General features: G+C 35.2%; 4 protein-coding genes across 4 annotated transcripts; 3 read left to right on the top strand and 1 right to left on the bottom strand.

Moving 5' to 3' along the window:
- Positions 1-6: 6 nt before the first annotated feature.
- On the top strand, positions 7-2,702 carry mvpA (major vault protein; the record flags this gene model as incomplete). Its single annotated transcript, XM_004353820.1, has 2 exons — positions 7-25; positions 229-2,702. The coding sequence occupies 2 exons, from the start codon at positions 7-9 to the stop codon at positions 2,700-2,702; spliced, it is 2,493 nt and encodes an 830-aa protein (XP_004353872.1).
- A 973-nt stretch (positions 2,703-3,675) lies between these two features.
- Positions 3,676-8,833, top strand: DFA_12234 (ankyrin repeat-containing protein; the record flags this gene model as incomplete). The annotated part of the gene is made up of 10 exons (XM_004353819.1): positions 3,676-4,366; positions 4,777-4,914; positions 4,996-5,131; positions 5,299-5,318; positions 5,340-5,368; positions 5,448-5,996; positions 6,064-7,242; positions 7,324-7,389; positions 7,457-7,540; positions 7,787-8,833. 10 exons carry the CDS (start codon positions 3,676-3,678, stop codon positions 8,831-8,833), a joined length of 3,939 nt encoding a protein of 1,312 aa, XP_004353871.1.
- A 145-nt stretch (positions 8,834-8,978) lies between these two features.
- On the bottom strand, positions 8,979-10,335 carry pctA (phosphoethanolamine-cytidyltransferase; the record flags this gene model as incomplete). The annotated part of the gene is made up of 4 exons (XM_004353818.1): positions 8,979-9,263; positions 9,341-10,036; positions 10,147-10,182; positions 10,261-10,335. 4 exons carry the CDS (start codon positions 10,333-10,335, stop codon positions 8,979-8,981), a joined length of 1,092 nt encoding a protein of 363 aa, XP_004353870.1.
- A 1,277-nt stretch (positions 10,336-11,612) lies between these two features.
- DFA_12232 (uncharacterized protein) lies at positions 11,613-14,994 on the top strand (the record flags this gene model as incomplete). Its single annotated transcript, XM_004353817.1, has 7 exons — positions 11,613-11,912; positions 11,982-12,639; positions 12,736-13,131; positions 13,211-14,107; positions 14,198-14,626; positions 14,713-14,794; positions 14,991-14,994. 7 exons carry the CDS (start codon positions 11,613-11,615, stop codon positions 14,992-14,994), a joined length of 2,766 nt encoding a protein of 921 aa, XP_004353869.1.
- Positions 14,995-15,294: the final 300 nt, after the last annotated feature.

Here is a 15,294-nt window from a genome sequence, read left to right as displayed (position 1 = left end):
TAAAAAATGGATGCCACCAACTCAGGTTTGTTATCAAACAAGACTCAACATCAATAGAAACAACAAATAGAGCAAAAGTAGTGAACGATCTATCAAATGATCGACCACAAAACTGAACGCAATATTTGTTGTTAGACTTGATGTCTTACAGTCTTTACGATTTTTCTTAAGTTCTCTATTCTAACTTATTCATTCTTTTATTTCTCTTCTCTCTATTATATATTTTAGTGATACGTATCAAACCATACCAATACATTCATGTCTTGGATAATAATACCAATGTAACCAGAGTAGAGATTGGTCCAAACACCTTTACACGTCAAGACCACGAAAAGGTAGTTGCCGGTCCAGATCCCATGATCATGATTCCACTCCGTAACTACTGCACCATTGGTAACCCAGTAGTTCGCAAGGCCGACGGATCATTGGCTTTGGATGAGTTTAACCAAGTCAAGTTGAGACACGGTGATGAAGAGATCCGTGTTGCTCAAGACCCATTCCCATTATACCCAGGTGAAAAGTTGGTTGGCAAGGTCACTGCCCTCCAAGTCGTTCCACCACTCCGTGCTCTTCGTCTCAGAGCACTCCGTGACTTTACCGAAGGCAAGGTCACCCACGTTGCCGGTGACGAATGGTTATACGAAGGTCCAGGCACCTACTTGCCACGCATTGAAGTCCGTGTCGAGGAAGAGATCAAGGCCAACATTATCGGTCCAAACCAAGCCCTCAAGCTCCGTGCCAACAAGGCCTGTATCGACAGACTCGGCACTGCCAGAAAGGCCGGTGAAGAGTGGTTGGTCCGTCAAAGCGGTTCCTACTTGCCAGGCGTCGACGAAAAGATTGTCGAGACTGTCAACGCATACATTTTGACCGACAAGAAGGCTCTCCACCTCAAGGCCATCAAGTCGTTCACCGACGAGTCTGGCAAGACCCCAGTCCAAAGAAAGGCCGGTGAAGAATGGCTCGTCACCTCGTCCGACCGTGAAACCCATATTGCCGATGTCTATGAAACCGTCGTCTCTGAGATTGCCATCACCACCCTCTCCAAGCGTCAATACTGTGTCGTCCTCGACCCAGTCGGTGCCAACGGCAAGCCACAACTCGGTCAAAAGGAGTTGCGCAAGGGTGAAGTCTCCTTTTTCCTCCGTCCAGGAGAGTCGCTCGAAGGCAACCGTATCAACCCAGTCTACATTCTCAACGACCAAGAAGCCCTCCTCCTCCGTGCCAAGGAAACCTTTACTGATGGCGCCGAAACCCATTTGGCCGGTGACCGTTGGATGATCTATGGTCCAACCGATTTCATCCCACCCGTCCAAGTCGAAGTTGCCGAGAAGCGTACCTCGATCCCATTGGACGACAACGAAGGTATCTATGTCCGTGATATCAAGACTGGTAAGGTTGCCTCGCTCTCTGCCCGTACCTATATGCTTCGTCCAAACGAAGAACTCTGGGAAAAGGAGTTGCCCAAGACCGTCGAAGAAGTCTTTGCCAAGGAAACCAACGACCCCGACTTTGGCAGCCGTGACAAGACCCGTGTTGTTACTTACCGTGCCCCACACAACTCTGCCGTCCAAATCTACGATTACAAGGAAAAGAAGGCTCGTGTTGTTTTCGGTCCAGAGTTGGTCATGCTCGGTCCAGACGAACACTTTACCGTCCTCTCGCTCTCTGGTGAAAAGCCAAAGCGTCCACACGTCATCAAGTCTATTGCTCTCTACCTCGGTCCAGATTTCATGACCGACGTTGTCATTGTCGAAACCTCTGATCACGCCAAGCTCTCGTTGAAGTTGTCCTACAACTGGCAATTTGTCATTGACAAGACCAAAAAGGAGGATGCCCAAAAGATCTTCCAAGTCCCAGATTTTGTTGGTGACTCTTGCAAGGCCATCGCCTCGCGTGTCCGTGGTGCCGTCGCTGCCGTTCCATTTGACGACTTCCACAAGCGTTCTGCTGAAATTATCCGTCACTCTGTCTTTGGTTTTGATGAAACTGGCAAGCCAAAGGAAAACTTTGTTTTCAATTCCAACGGTCTCGTCGTCACCAACATTGATATTCAATCTGTCGAACCAGTCGACCAACGTACCCGTGACTCTCTCCAAAAGTCTGTCCAATTGGCCATCGAAATCACCACCAAGTCTCAAGAAGCTGCTGCCCGTCACGAAGCCGAAAAGCTCGAACAAGGTGCCCGTGGTCGTCTCGAACGTCAAAAGATCAATGATGAAGCTGCTGCCGAACTTGCCAAAAAGGAGTTGCTCGAGTTGCAAGCCCAATCTGCTGCCGTCGAATCCACCGGTCAAGCAACCGCAGAAGCTCAAGCCCAAGCTGAAGCCCAAGCCATCACTGCCGAGGCTAACGTTAACCAAGCCAAGCTCAAGGCTCAAGCCACCAAGATCCGTTCCGAATCTGAACTCCTCTTGATCAAGCAAAAGCGTGAGGCCGAACTCCAATACAAGAAGAAGTTGGATGAACTCGAAATCCAACGTGCCAAGGATCTCACTGAAATCGATGCCAAGAAGTTTAGAGACATTGTTGGATCCATCGGTGCCGACACTATCAAATCCATCGCCCAAGCTGGCCCAGAAATGCAAGCCAAGCTCCTCTCTGGTCTCGGTCTCAAGAGTTTCATGATTACCGATGGTTCTTCACCAATCAATCTCTTCAATACTGCCAATGGTTTGGTTGGTGGTAATATCCCAAAATAAGTAAAAAGTAAAGAAAAGATTAGAAAAAAAACAACAAACAAACAAATCTTTTAGATCAAAAAAACTATCTCAACAACAACAACAAAAAATCTAAAAACCTTTTTGTTTAAAAACAACAACCAAAAGTAAAAAAAGATAGTTTTTATTATACAAAAAATAAAATCAAATTGTAAATTAAAATTCTTTAAAAATCAAATCAAAAATATTAAAGTACTTTGTTTCTAAAACTAAAATACTAATTTGAGTTTTTCTAAAACTAAAAAACAAACATTTTCTACCCAAATAGGGACAAAGAGGTTAAATAAAATGTGACGGTTTTTTTTTTATATAAAAATCTAACCAAATGTGGAAAGAGGACTCTTAGATGAAAGACCCAACAAGGATCTTGATAGATGGGGAGAATACTCTAGAGAAAACAAAAATAATAGGATAGAAAGATGGTAAAATAAACTATGGTATCTAAACTAGAAAGAGCCGAAAAGGTTCGACAACATCATCAAGGTTATCTCGACCACCCCTCATACGTATTTGGGTTTAGCCAAAAACACAAAAAATCAATATCCTCTCAGAGAGAGCGTGGTTTCAAGGATCACGTGGTGGAATGCCCCCAAACAGCTAGATTGTTATACCCCAACAACTTCTAGACACATTTTCCTAGTTCCTCTTTCGATCCTCTTTCTCTATCAACATCCTCATGAGCTTTCCTTTCCTTTCCAACCACACTACTCAAATCAATAGAAGATAAGATAGATAATACACAGATAAGATAATATCATACATACACACACAAATTTGAGATAAATAGGATTAATTTAAATAACAATAATAATAATAATAATCACAACAACACAACCTTTACCTTTTTGTAAATAGAACCTTTAACCAAACCCCAATTTCACCCTATATTGTATATATATTATTATTATTATCATCAACAACAACAACAACACACACACTTGGTAGCTAAAGTTAAATGAGCTACTATTCTCCATCACGATCACAAAGTTCAACAACCAATGATATAGTATTTAATGGTCCTCTTGAGGAAGAAACAATAGTAGTTCAAGACCACCACTATTCTTACGACGACGAAGAAGAAGAACAAGACGAAGCAAACAGAGAACAAGAAGAAGAAGATTATTTCTTTAATTTGATCAATAATCAGAATCAAAATCAGCATCATTTATATTATAGTCCAAATATTAGTATCAATAGTCAGATCCAACAAGAAGATATTGATATTCTAAAAAAGATTGAACAACAACAAATAGAACAACTAGAACAACAGACAACATATGATTTGTATAGACAAAATAATTTTATATCATCACCAATGGAGTTGTTACCCACTGAAACCTTACTAGGTATACTTGGACAATTAAACGTATACGATCTCTTATCCTTTTCAAAAACTTGTCATTATTATCTGGTCATATCATCAGATGAGAGATTATGGAAACCACTCTTTCTCTCTAGATTCAACGTCCCCACAATTCCTCCTGTTCAATCGGCATCACAATCACAATCACAAACAGAACAGGAACATGGACATGGACATGGACAACAAAAAGAAAAACAACAACAAAAACCAAAACAAACCTTTGTACCTCAAAAAGGTTGGAAAAGAGAATATAAAAAGCGTATGATACTTGAATTAAGTTCTGGTAAGTGTCCAAATACATTATAAATAATGATAATAATAATAGTAGTTGAACGAGAATGAAGGATGAATAGACAGTTTATGTACTATCTATCTATCTATCGCCCCATCCCATCAACCACACACACAAACACATATACAAAAATAGATTAGATTGGATAATCATGTCAGATTTTGTTTATAAAATCTAAAACAAATATGACAAACCCCCAAGATTATCTTTTTTTCTTTAAATACAATTGTATTGTGTGTGTGTTGTGGGATATGTGTGTGGTGTATAGAGAGAGAGAGAGATAAGACGACGGGGGAGAGTGAGTGATGGGTTGGAACCCTTTCCTTTTCTTTTTCTTTCTACCATGTTGTTCAATATGTACATTGTTTGACTGACCCTTTTTTTTGTCTCTCTCTTTTTAGATTTAATAAGATATATAGAACAACATGATACAAAGAGAGCACTCGATGTATTGTCTTTATCGATATTACATGACAGCAAGACATATATGAGAGCAGCAGAAGCAGCCATTTCAAACAATAACCCACTGATTCTAGAATGTGTGTTAATGAACAAGTATGGTTGCCCCGAGGACAGCGTGTTATATGACAACTTTAAAAAAAAGTTTCTTAGACTTGAAGATATAACATCGAATTTGCAGAATCGTCTATCATGTATCCGTGTCTTGTTGGAAAATGGAGCTGATATCACCTCTTCAAATACCAATGTATTATTGATGGGTAAAAATAAATTTTATTCAATCAATTGGCATAGATCGTATGTAATATATATATAAAATTAAAAAAAACAAAACAAACAAAAAATAATAATAGAATAGAACAAACAAATAAATAATAACTAATATTTATTTATTTTAATTTTAACAACCTAATTATTATTATTATTATTATTATTTAATTAATAATGATTTTAAAATTATTTAGAGATGGAATTATGACATCAAGTTTATTTAATTTTAATTTAGAATCATCTTATTTATTATTAGATACAATGGTAAAATGAATATGAAAATTAAAAAAGAAAGAAATAATATTTATTTCATTTACTAACTTTTTTATTTTTTATTTTTAAGTTTGCACAAATTACATTATTTTTATGTATACAAACTGGAAATGAAACAGTATTAAATGAAATGATACAAACAAAGAGAGGATCATCATTGATATCATGGAGGACTGGTGTATGGGATTATGGTGGAGAGGTGGTACATATGACCGAAGAATGTAATCGACAGACAAGTAGATTGTCAACCACTTACAAACAAACCAAGGAGCAATTGGATGGCATTAGACCACTTTCACCACAACAACAACAACAAAAACAACAACAAGAATTAAATAGTAGTACTCTAAAAGACTATGAAAGTATGTTAAAGGTTCGTCATGCTCAATATAAAATGATTGAAAAGCGATTGGTTCATTTGGCTCAATCTTGGAAAGAAGAATATAATTCCTATACTCCTCTTCACTGGGCTGCTCAAGGTGGTCATGAACAAATCATCCTACTATTACTAAAACATGGTGCTATCCCAGACATGCAAACTTCACTCGAACGTACTCCATTAGATATTGCAAAAGAAAAAGGTCATTCAAAATGTATAGAAATTTTAGAAAAACATTTAGTATGTAAATAGAAATCAAATCAAATCAAATCATTTATTAATTTATTTTTATTTTAATTTTCTGTAGTCAAAAAAAGTAAATATAGAAGATTTTAAAAATATTAAATTAAATATAGAAAAAGGGGATCCATTAAAAGTGGCAAGAATGTTAAATTCTTATTTATTTGACAAGGATATACAATCTTTGGATCGAACGATAACATGTGATTTATTGTTTACATGTATACGACATGACAATCATAAATTGTTGGCATTGTTTTTTAATGCTCTGTCTGTCACCAACAGTGGTATCAATGACAGCGATGGAAACACACCGATTCACATGGCTGCTGCATACGGCAGTTTGAATTGTTTCAATGTATCTGTCGAATTTGGATACATTAACAAGTTGAACAAGTCATTGCAGTCTCCACTATTGTTGGCCGTACTCAACAACCACATTCACATGATCCAACCATTGATTATGGCCGGTGCAGACGTATCACTCAAACGTTGGAAAGATACTCCCATCATTCACTTTGCAGTTGGTCAACCCGAGATTGTCCGTCTTTTAATCAAAGCTGGTGCCAATATCAACGATACCGATCCAAATCAATCAACTCCCCTCCATTTAGCTGCTAGTGGTGGTCATTTGGAAAGTTTAAAAATAATATTAGATATTTTAAAAAAACAAAAACAAGAAGAAGAGGATAGGGAAGAAATTATTTCTATAATTAATATGAAAGATTTAATTGGATATACACCACTTCATTTGGCATTATGTAATAATACAACAAGTCAAGAAATTGTATTAGAGATGGTATCGCTGCTAATAGAGTCTGGTTCGGATATCTATCAATTGACAGGACACCAAATGGATTTATTGGACATTTCCATTTTAAAAAACATTTCACTTCACGATGCCCTTTTAGAGCAACTCTTGCAGGACGAGTCGACTTGTTCTAGCAAGAATGTACAGCAGCAGGCTATCCACCAGTCTCCATCGATCCTCGGAGAATACAACAAAAAGGCATCTCAAATGTCCAAACTATTGTACCTATTAAAGAAACGTGACCTATTCCCTATATCCAGTGTCATCATTGACCGATTCATTGATCATCACCAAGATGGATTATCCACTCTCCTCATCACCGATGAATTTTATCAATACATTCAATCAAAACCAAAGTACAAATCTTATTTTAATAATCGTCAATCAAAAGAAATTTTTAATTTATTCTTAAATTCAAAACAAGATTTAAATATTGTAAGAGATTAAAAAAAAAAAGAAACAAACAAAATTATAAATATAAATTTATATTAACATTTTAATTTATTTATTAAATAGTGTAATAATTTATTAAATTTAATGAAATTATTTAATATTTCATTATCAGATACTGAATCAACTCTTGTAAGTAAAATATATATAAATGTAATTTGATTTATGAATTAATTTAATTTTATTTGTTTTATTTTAGATATTTGGAGATTTATTAACATTGGGTAGATATGATTTAATAGAATCATTTTTACCATACAATTCTTCATTATTTGATTGCAAGGTATCATTTATTTTTGATTTTATTATTCGGGAACCATTGACAAGACAGATGGAATTGAAACCATTTATTGAAAAGTTGTTTGGACAAGATAAAGAAGCAATGGACCATTATTTTAATGGGATTTATCATTCGTTGATTGGATACGACAATGATGTATTGTTTGGTCATTTCCTAGTTTACTTTTTCAACGAAAGAATCAAGTGTCCCAAATCTGCACCTTATTTGTTTGAACTCTGTTTTGTAAAGGGTGCCTATAAATGTATACGACAATTATGTTTAGTGTATCGTATCCCAACACGTCAAGACCCAATCTCGATGGACAAGAAAAAGGAAATAGATTACATCATGTCATTCCAACTACGTAATCGTCAGGAAATTAGACGTGTATTTGAATCATTCTACATCCCAAAAGAATACATCGATGCTTTGGATAAACAACAAGGTTCATTTGGATTTAGTAAAACTTATCAAAATAATGATCCAAATTATACTTCAAAAAGTGCTACAAATGGAAATGAAAATAATAATAATGAAGATAATAATAATAATGGAAATGAAAATCAAGATAGTAATAATAATGGTACAACAACAACATATAAATCAAGATTAACATCATCTGCATCAGTCATTAAACAATCTACATTACATCCAATGACAAGTACAGAACTTCCTGGTCAATTTAGTAAAATTGACAACAACAATAATAATGATAATAGTAATAGTAGTGGTAATAGCTCAACTCCAAGGGGACAAGATACCATATCATTTAAATGTAAAGATTGTCATTTACAAGTTAATATAAATGATGCACATGATCATTTACATGCATGTTTGTTGAGAATGGTTGCATGTCCTAATTCATTCCATAATGGGTGTCAGGCCAAACTCATTCCACGAGAGTCATTGCCCAACCATCTAGAGAGTGAGTGTGCATACTTGCACTGCTACCAATGCGATGGTTACTTTACCCGTACTGCCTATTCCAGTCACATCTTTTCACATGACAGTGAAATGTGGGAAATATGTACATTTTGCAACCAGATGTTGCGTGGATTCAAACATAGCTACACTGACCAACTCGTCCATGTCAAAGAAAGTGTTGGTGCCAAGTTTAGCCATACCTCTTTACACAAACATCTCCGTGACAAGTGTAAAAGAAATGTAGTCAAATGTCCATCATGTAAATGTTCATTCAACCTAAAGGACATGAAACATCACAAATGTCTTCATACCACTCCACTACCTTTACCAAGTATCAATTCAATAGGTCGTACTTTATCTGTTAATTTGTAAACATAAAACAACATTAAAATAATAATAATAATAATAATAAAACATCTTAATAATTATTTTTTTGGATAGATAGATCAAACTATCGATTCATTCACATCGCGTTAGACATACAACTATATATAATTATAATTTTTATTGATTACGTTTATTGATTTTGTTGAATAAAGGTAACTTCATTTTGTTGTTTCTTTTTGTTTCTGGCTTCGAATTGCATACGATTCTCAATGATACGACGAACGATTTCAGTGGCAGTCAAACCTTCGGTATGCTTGATTTCCTTGTAGATACCCAATCCCTTTGGAAGCTTGTATGGATCAGCATCAACCGAAACAACTGGATCGTCACCATGAACAACAGTATTAATACGTAAACTTTCAATCATCTCCTTTGTAACATTGAATGGTGCTCCAATAATAACTTCATCTACATACTATAAAAAAAATAAACATAATTAATAAAGTATTATTAATATTAATATTATTAATATTATTATTTATATTTACTTACTCTACAAGATAAAACAGATAAGACACGTTCATGAAGATTCATGATTGGGAAATTAGAACCCTTTTGTTCGTTGACAACTTTGTCATCGTGAACACCGACAATTAAAAAGTCACCCAATTCCTTGGCTTGACGGAGTGCTTCGGTGTGACCAACGTGGAAGAGATCGAAACCACCGTCCATGTATACGATACGGTCAGTGTCTTTGGGGGCCTTGCCCTCAGAGAATTGAACAATCTTACGGGTGGTTGGTAAAAAGTGTGACAAACTAGTGTATGGTGATTGACGATGCAAGTCCTTTGGATTGACTTGACTCAATGGACTGGTGGCTTGACCTGTCGATGCAGCCAAATGGTCCTTGGTCAACAACAACATACGTCCGACAAGTTCGGTCGTGGAAATACCTTCGGTACGTTTAATGAAACGGAACTTGCCCGACTTTTTAATAGTCTCGTAGACGTCCTTGCCATCGGCACCGACAGAGATATCTTCACCGTGTACACAAAAGTCACAGTTTAATTGGTCGAGCAATTCGACGGTAGCAGTGTATGGTGCACCCTCTGCAACTTCATCGGCCCACTTGCAAGCACGTACAGCCTTGTATCTCTCTTGTTCATTCATGACTGGTGGTCCCTTATTCTTTGCAATCTCTGCATCTGTATGAACTCCAACTACTAAAATATCTCCCAATTCTCTTGCCTACAAATTTATATATATAGAGGGAAAGTGAGAAAGATTATATCAATATCATGTGATAATAAATCCTTCCTTCTTTCATCTTTTACTTTCTATTCTTCTCTTTTACTTACTTGTCTAAGAGCATTTGCATGACCGAAATGCATCAACTAATTATACATATAATAAAAATAATCAAAAAAGTATATCAGTAAGTAACTCAAACATCATTCCCCACTCATACATACATCAAAACACCCATCTACGTATACTCTGATTGGTTTCTTTCCAGTTGTGGTGGTAGTATTATTAGTCTCTGACATTCTATCTATCTATCTATCTTTCTATCTATATCTCTATCGTGATATTAATTTCATTTAGGGTGTATCATCGCTTCACCACAAAGAGGGAGAAGCAATAAAAAATTTAAATTAAATTTTCTCTTCAAGCGGAAGTTGAAATGTTCCCAACGGTCATCGATATGACTATTCCGATGGTCATCTCTATCTATCTATCTGTCTACCCCTCAATTAACACAATTAACAATTAATTAATTACAAATACATAAAGTGTGATGGTGAACAAACAAAGACAAACTGTTTATTATTATTATTATTATTATTCAGATCGGATGATAGTATTGTGTGATGATGCAATCAAGGAGTAGTAATAATATAGTGATGACGATATTAATAAAATAGATAAAATGTTGTGTATGTTGTGATCATCAATATTAAAACTTACCAGGGGACAGAGAAGTGGTGGTCCATCATCCAATAGATTGATTGGTAGGACAGCCCCTTTTTTGGGGTGCGTGTCGTGATCAATGATGACATCCCACTTTAAAAATAAACACTGTCTAAAAATAATTCACTCTCTCTCTTTCTGTTCGATCCTCCTCTCACATCAAATGTATCGCATGCGACAAACAATCAACAACCACTTTTTGTTTTGTAACAAGAAATCGGTGTAGATAGTAAGTAATAATAGTTGTAGTCAGTCGTTGTAGTAGTTAGTAAAAGATAAATAGATATTTTTTAAAAAAGAGGTAGTAACAAGCAAGCAGCAGTTCAGTTGGCGGAGTACAATAGATAGGTTTGTAGAAATTAATCTTTGGGTGGGGGTTAGGGTTAAATAATCATGATGAATGATCGAGTAGATATTATAGTGGATAGGGTTGGATATAGTGATAGAATGTATTTATTCAATAATGGATTATGTGGTGGGTAAATGGTGGATGTGTTGGGTGAATTGTATTTGTGTTGATGCCATGCTATGATCAAAACAAATCAAATCTACTTTTTTTAAAGTATTTTTTTTTATGGTTGCTATATAGTCGATATATATCGACATCCTCATCATCCTCCATCCTACTCCAACAACCCACATTTATTATCATAATGTAATAAATACTACGCCAGTAGAGTCTTGCTTATTTACTCTTTTACTCCTCATTCATACATATACAATTATTATTATACCCACCCAACTATACTATAACTAGTTATAGTATTAGTACTAATATTATTTATTTTTTTACCCTAATAATATTATATATTATTAATTAATTTTTACATCTTGGAAATACAATCATAGGATCATGTCGGAATCACTATATGAAACTTCTTCACCTCCAGTGGTAGGATCTTCATCTCCTCCTGACAATAATAATAATGACAATAATAATAATAATGGAACGACGACGAGAACAACTAGAAGTGGAACTACAACAGCCAATCTAAGTTATGCTCAAGCCGATGAAATGGTCAAGAGTATCGATGACATGAAGACAAAAAGAAACTTTCACAACCAGTTTAATGCACTCTTTAGAAAATCGGCTACCTATCAATGGAGACAATACAAAACTAATCTTTGTCAGATTATTTTACCTTTAATCCTTGTATGTAAATCAATTCAAACAAATATATTATTAATATTTAATATTTATTAACTTTCTTTTTTTGTTTAGATATTATTATTATTTATTCTTCAACAAATTGTAACCAATTTTGTAAAGGATCAAGATGGAGCCAAGATTCCATCGATATTACATCCAAGAGCAATGATGCCACCATTATTTGAAACCAATCAGACAATTGTCGAAGAGTGTAGGGCATTTGCACCGGCAGTCTATGCCAGATCGCTAATCTATATCGATCAACTCAACCAAAATTTGACAGTGGAGCCAATGATGCTCCAACTCGAAACATACGCTGGCACCAACAAGAGTAACGGTGATACCATCGTCCCACTTATTTTTGGTCAATCATTCCTTGGAAGATATGCAACCTATTGCTCAGACACTCCTAGTATTGCTGCACCCATTACAATGGAACGAATGGAATCATACGATAAATTTACAAACGAAACATTTGATAATTGGAAGACCATCATTGTCAATGGTGGCTATCGATTCGCTCAAGTTGACAATGACAGCCTAGCAGTCTCGCTATTATACAATCGATCTATTTCATTTGGCAAGGAACTAGGTACACTCTACACACTTGCATCACGATCATTCCGTGCCATCACTGGTGCCAGTCTAACTGAAATCATCTTTGATGGTATTAAAGATTTCCCAACTCGTCAAGCTACTTTAGATTTTGATCTTGTTAGTTTATTAGGTCGTAAGTAGTAAATCTAAATCAAAAATTAAATTAATAATATTAATTAAATATTAATAATATTAAATATTAATCTTTCTATTTCTTTTTATTTTTTAGCAATGTTATATATTTTCATATTTCAATTAATGATGCCAGTAGTATTAAGATTAATTCTTTATGAAAAGGAAAACAAGTTGAGAGAGATTATGAAAATGATGGGGTTGGAGATGAAGACGTATTGGTTGGTCACCTATATATTTGCCTACTCGATCTATTTTATTGCCATGATGTTGGTGTGGGCATTGGGTGCATTGTTTAGATTCCGATACTTTACAGTCAACAGTCCCCTTGTCATCTTTTTACTCATATTCTTTTGGGGTCATACATTGGTCAGCTTTGCCTTTTTCCTATCAACCTTTTTTACAAAAACTGAAACTGGTACCGTAGTTGGTTACATTTGGGTATTTGGTACTGGTATTCTTGCCTCTCGTGTCATTGATAATATCTTTTCAAGTAACTATCAAAAAAATAACAATAATATTAATAATCATTATGATTTAATCTAATTTTTCTATTTCTATTTTTAATTTAGGCGACTCAACACCATCAAGCTCAATATTTGTAATATCAATATTCCCACCATTTGTACTTTATAGAGCATTATTTATATTAAAGAAATATGTTTCATTTGATGGACCGGGTGTGTCAATTGCCAAGATGAATAATCCAGGATACCAATTTGGTGATATCTATGGATTTATGATTGTTGAAGCTGTTGTATTCCTCATTTTGGCATTGTATCTGGAAGAGGTGTTACCGTCAGACTATGGTGTCAAACGTCACCCTCTATTCTTTTTACAAAAATCATTTTGGTTCAAAAAAGGTGCCAAGAGAGTGACACCCATCACAATCAAACCACACCTTCAAAGTGAAAGTGAGGATGTTGCTATTGAACGTCAACGTGTCATACATCACGACCAACTCTTGGCACTTGAGGTATGCGATCTTGGAAAGGTTTACCCTGCACAAGGAGGTGCCCCTGAAAAGGTGGCTGTCAAATCATTGACACTTGGAGTCGACCAAGGAATCTGTTTTGGCTTTTTGGGACCCAATGGCGCCGGCAAGTCAACTACCATCTCTTGTGTAAGTGGATTGTTCCCACCAACCACTGGAACAGCACGTGTATTTGGCATGGATATTCGTGATGACATTGAATCGATCCATATGATTATGGGTGTGTGTCCACAAGACAATGTACTTTGGGATGATTTGACAGGCGAAGAACATCTACTGTTTTATGGTCGTATCAAGAATATGAAGGGTAAAGAATTGACAGACGCGGTCTACAATGGACTCAAACAAGTCAACTTGCACGAAGAAACCGAGAAAAAGAGTGTTGAATATTCTGGTGGTATGCGTAGACGTCTATCTGTTGCCATATCTATGATGGGTAATCCAAAGATTGTTTTACTTGATGAACCTAGTACTGGTATGATAAAAAAGAAAGAAAAAGAAATGGATCATTTTATTTCCAAAACCCTTAACCATTTTGTTTTTTATTTAATTTTGTTTGTTTTAGGATTGGACCCATCCTCAAGAAAGAAATTGTGGGATGTTGTAAATGGATACAAACGTAATTGTGCTATGCTATTAACCACTCATGCCTTGGAAGAGGCTCAAGAACTGTGTGACCGTTTAGGTATTTTTGTTGGTGGTGAGCTCAAGTGCATTGGATCTAGTTCTGAATTGATCTCCCGTTTTGGTAAGGGTTACAAGGTATCGTTGACTATCCAAGGTGGTCGTGAAGAAGACACTCAAAAGTTTGTTCGTGAATTATTGCCAAGTGCCACACTCCTCAATTCACTTGCCGGAACCTACAATTATGAAGTGCCAAGTAATTCAATTGACCTTGCCTCTCTCTTTAGACAATTTGAAGATAACCGTGAAAGACTTGGAATTACAGATTGGGGTGTTGCCAATAGTACCCTTGAAGAAGTTTTTGTTAAAGGTAAAATATAAAAAATATAAAATATAAATAATATAAATAATATAAATATATATATATTAACTTATTCTTTTTCTTTTTCTTTTCAGTTACAATGGGTGTCCAAAATGAAAGAGGTGAATATGTTATTGATGAAAAGTCAATGAATATTTCTCATATTACAAATGCCTAGTAGACCAGACTCACAAACATTCCCAGCCATCCAAATGAATACATCCAATCCAAAATTGTAGAATTAAATAAATGTTATTAATAAATAAATAATAATAATTACCAAGAACATTAACCATTCTGTTTCCTTTTTATTTATTAAATAATTATAATTATAAATTTTGACAACTTGTACTATTCTTTTTTTTCTTCTTAGTTAAATAGTATTTAAATCATGTAATAAAATATTTATCGGACAATATCCAGTCAAGTATCATAGGTAATATCAGTTGATAATAGTCTACTGCAGCTTTGACCTTGTCGTGTTGATTATCACACACTAATTGAATCCTTCTTTAGCAACTGTTATTGCCAAAATGTTGTACATTAGGTTTTGTTTGTATTTTGCCTTGCATATTGGGCCGATTAAATGTTGGAAAATTGGATATAAATATTTTACATACAGTTTAAAAATTTCATAATACAATTGTTGTTCCTTTGTTTCCTTTTTCAATTGAGTA

This window comes from Cavenderia fasciculata, assembly GCF_000203815.1.
Source record: "Cavenderia fasciculata unplaced genomic scaffold Scf_EUAJFUG02HR96I-5, whole genome shotgun sequence".
NCBI classification, from domain to species: Eukaryota; Evosea; class Eumycetozoa; order Acytosteliales; family Cavenderiaceae; genus Cavenderia; species Cavenderia fasciculata.
The sequence above is the reverse complement of the archived record's forward strand: the minus strand, read 5'-3'. Positions and strand labels throughout refer to the sequence as shown.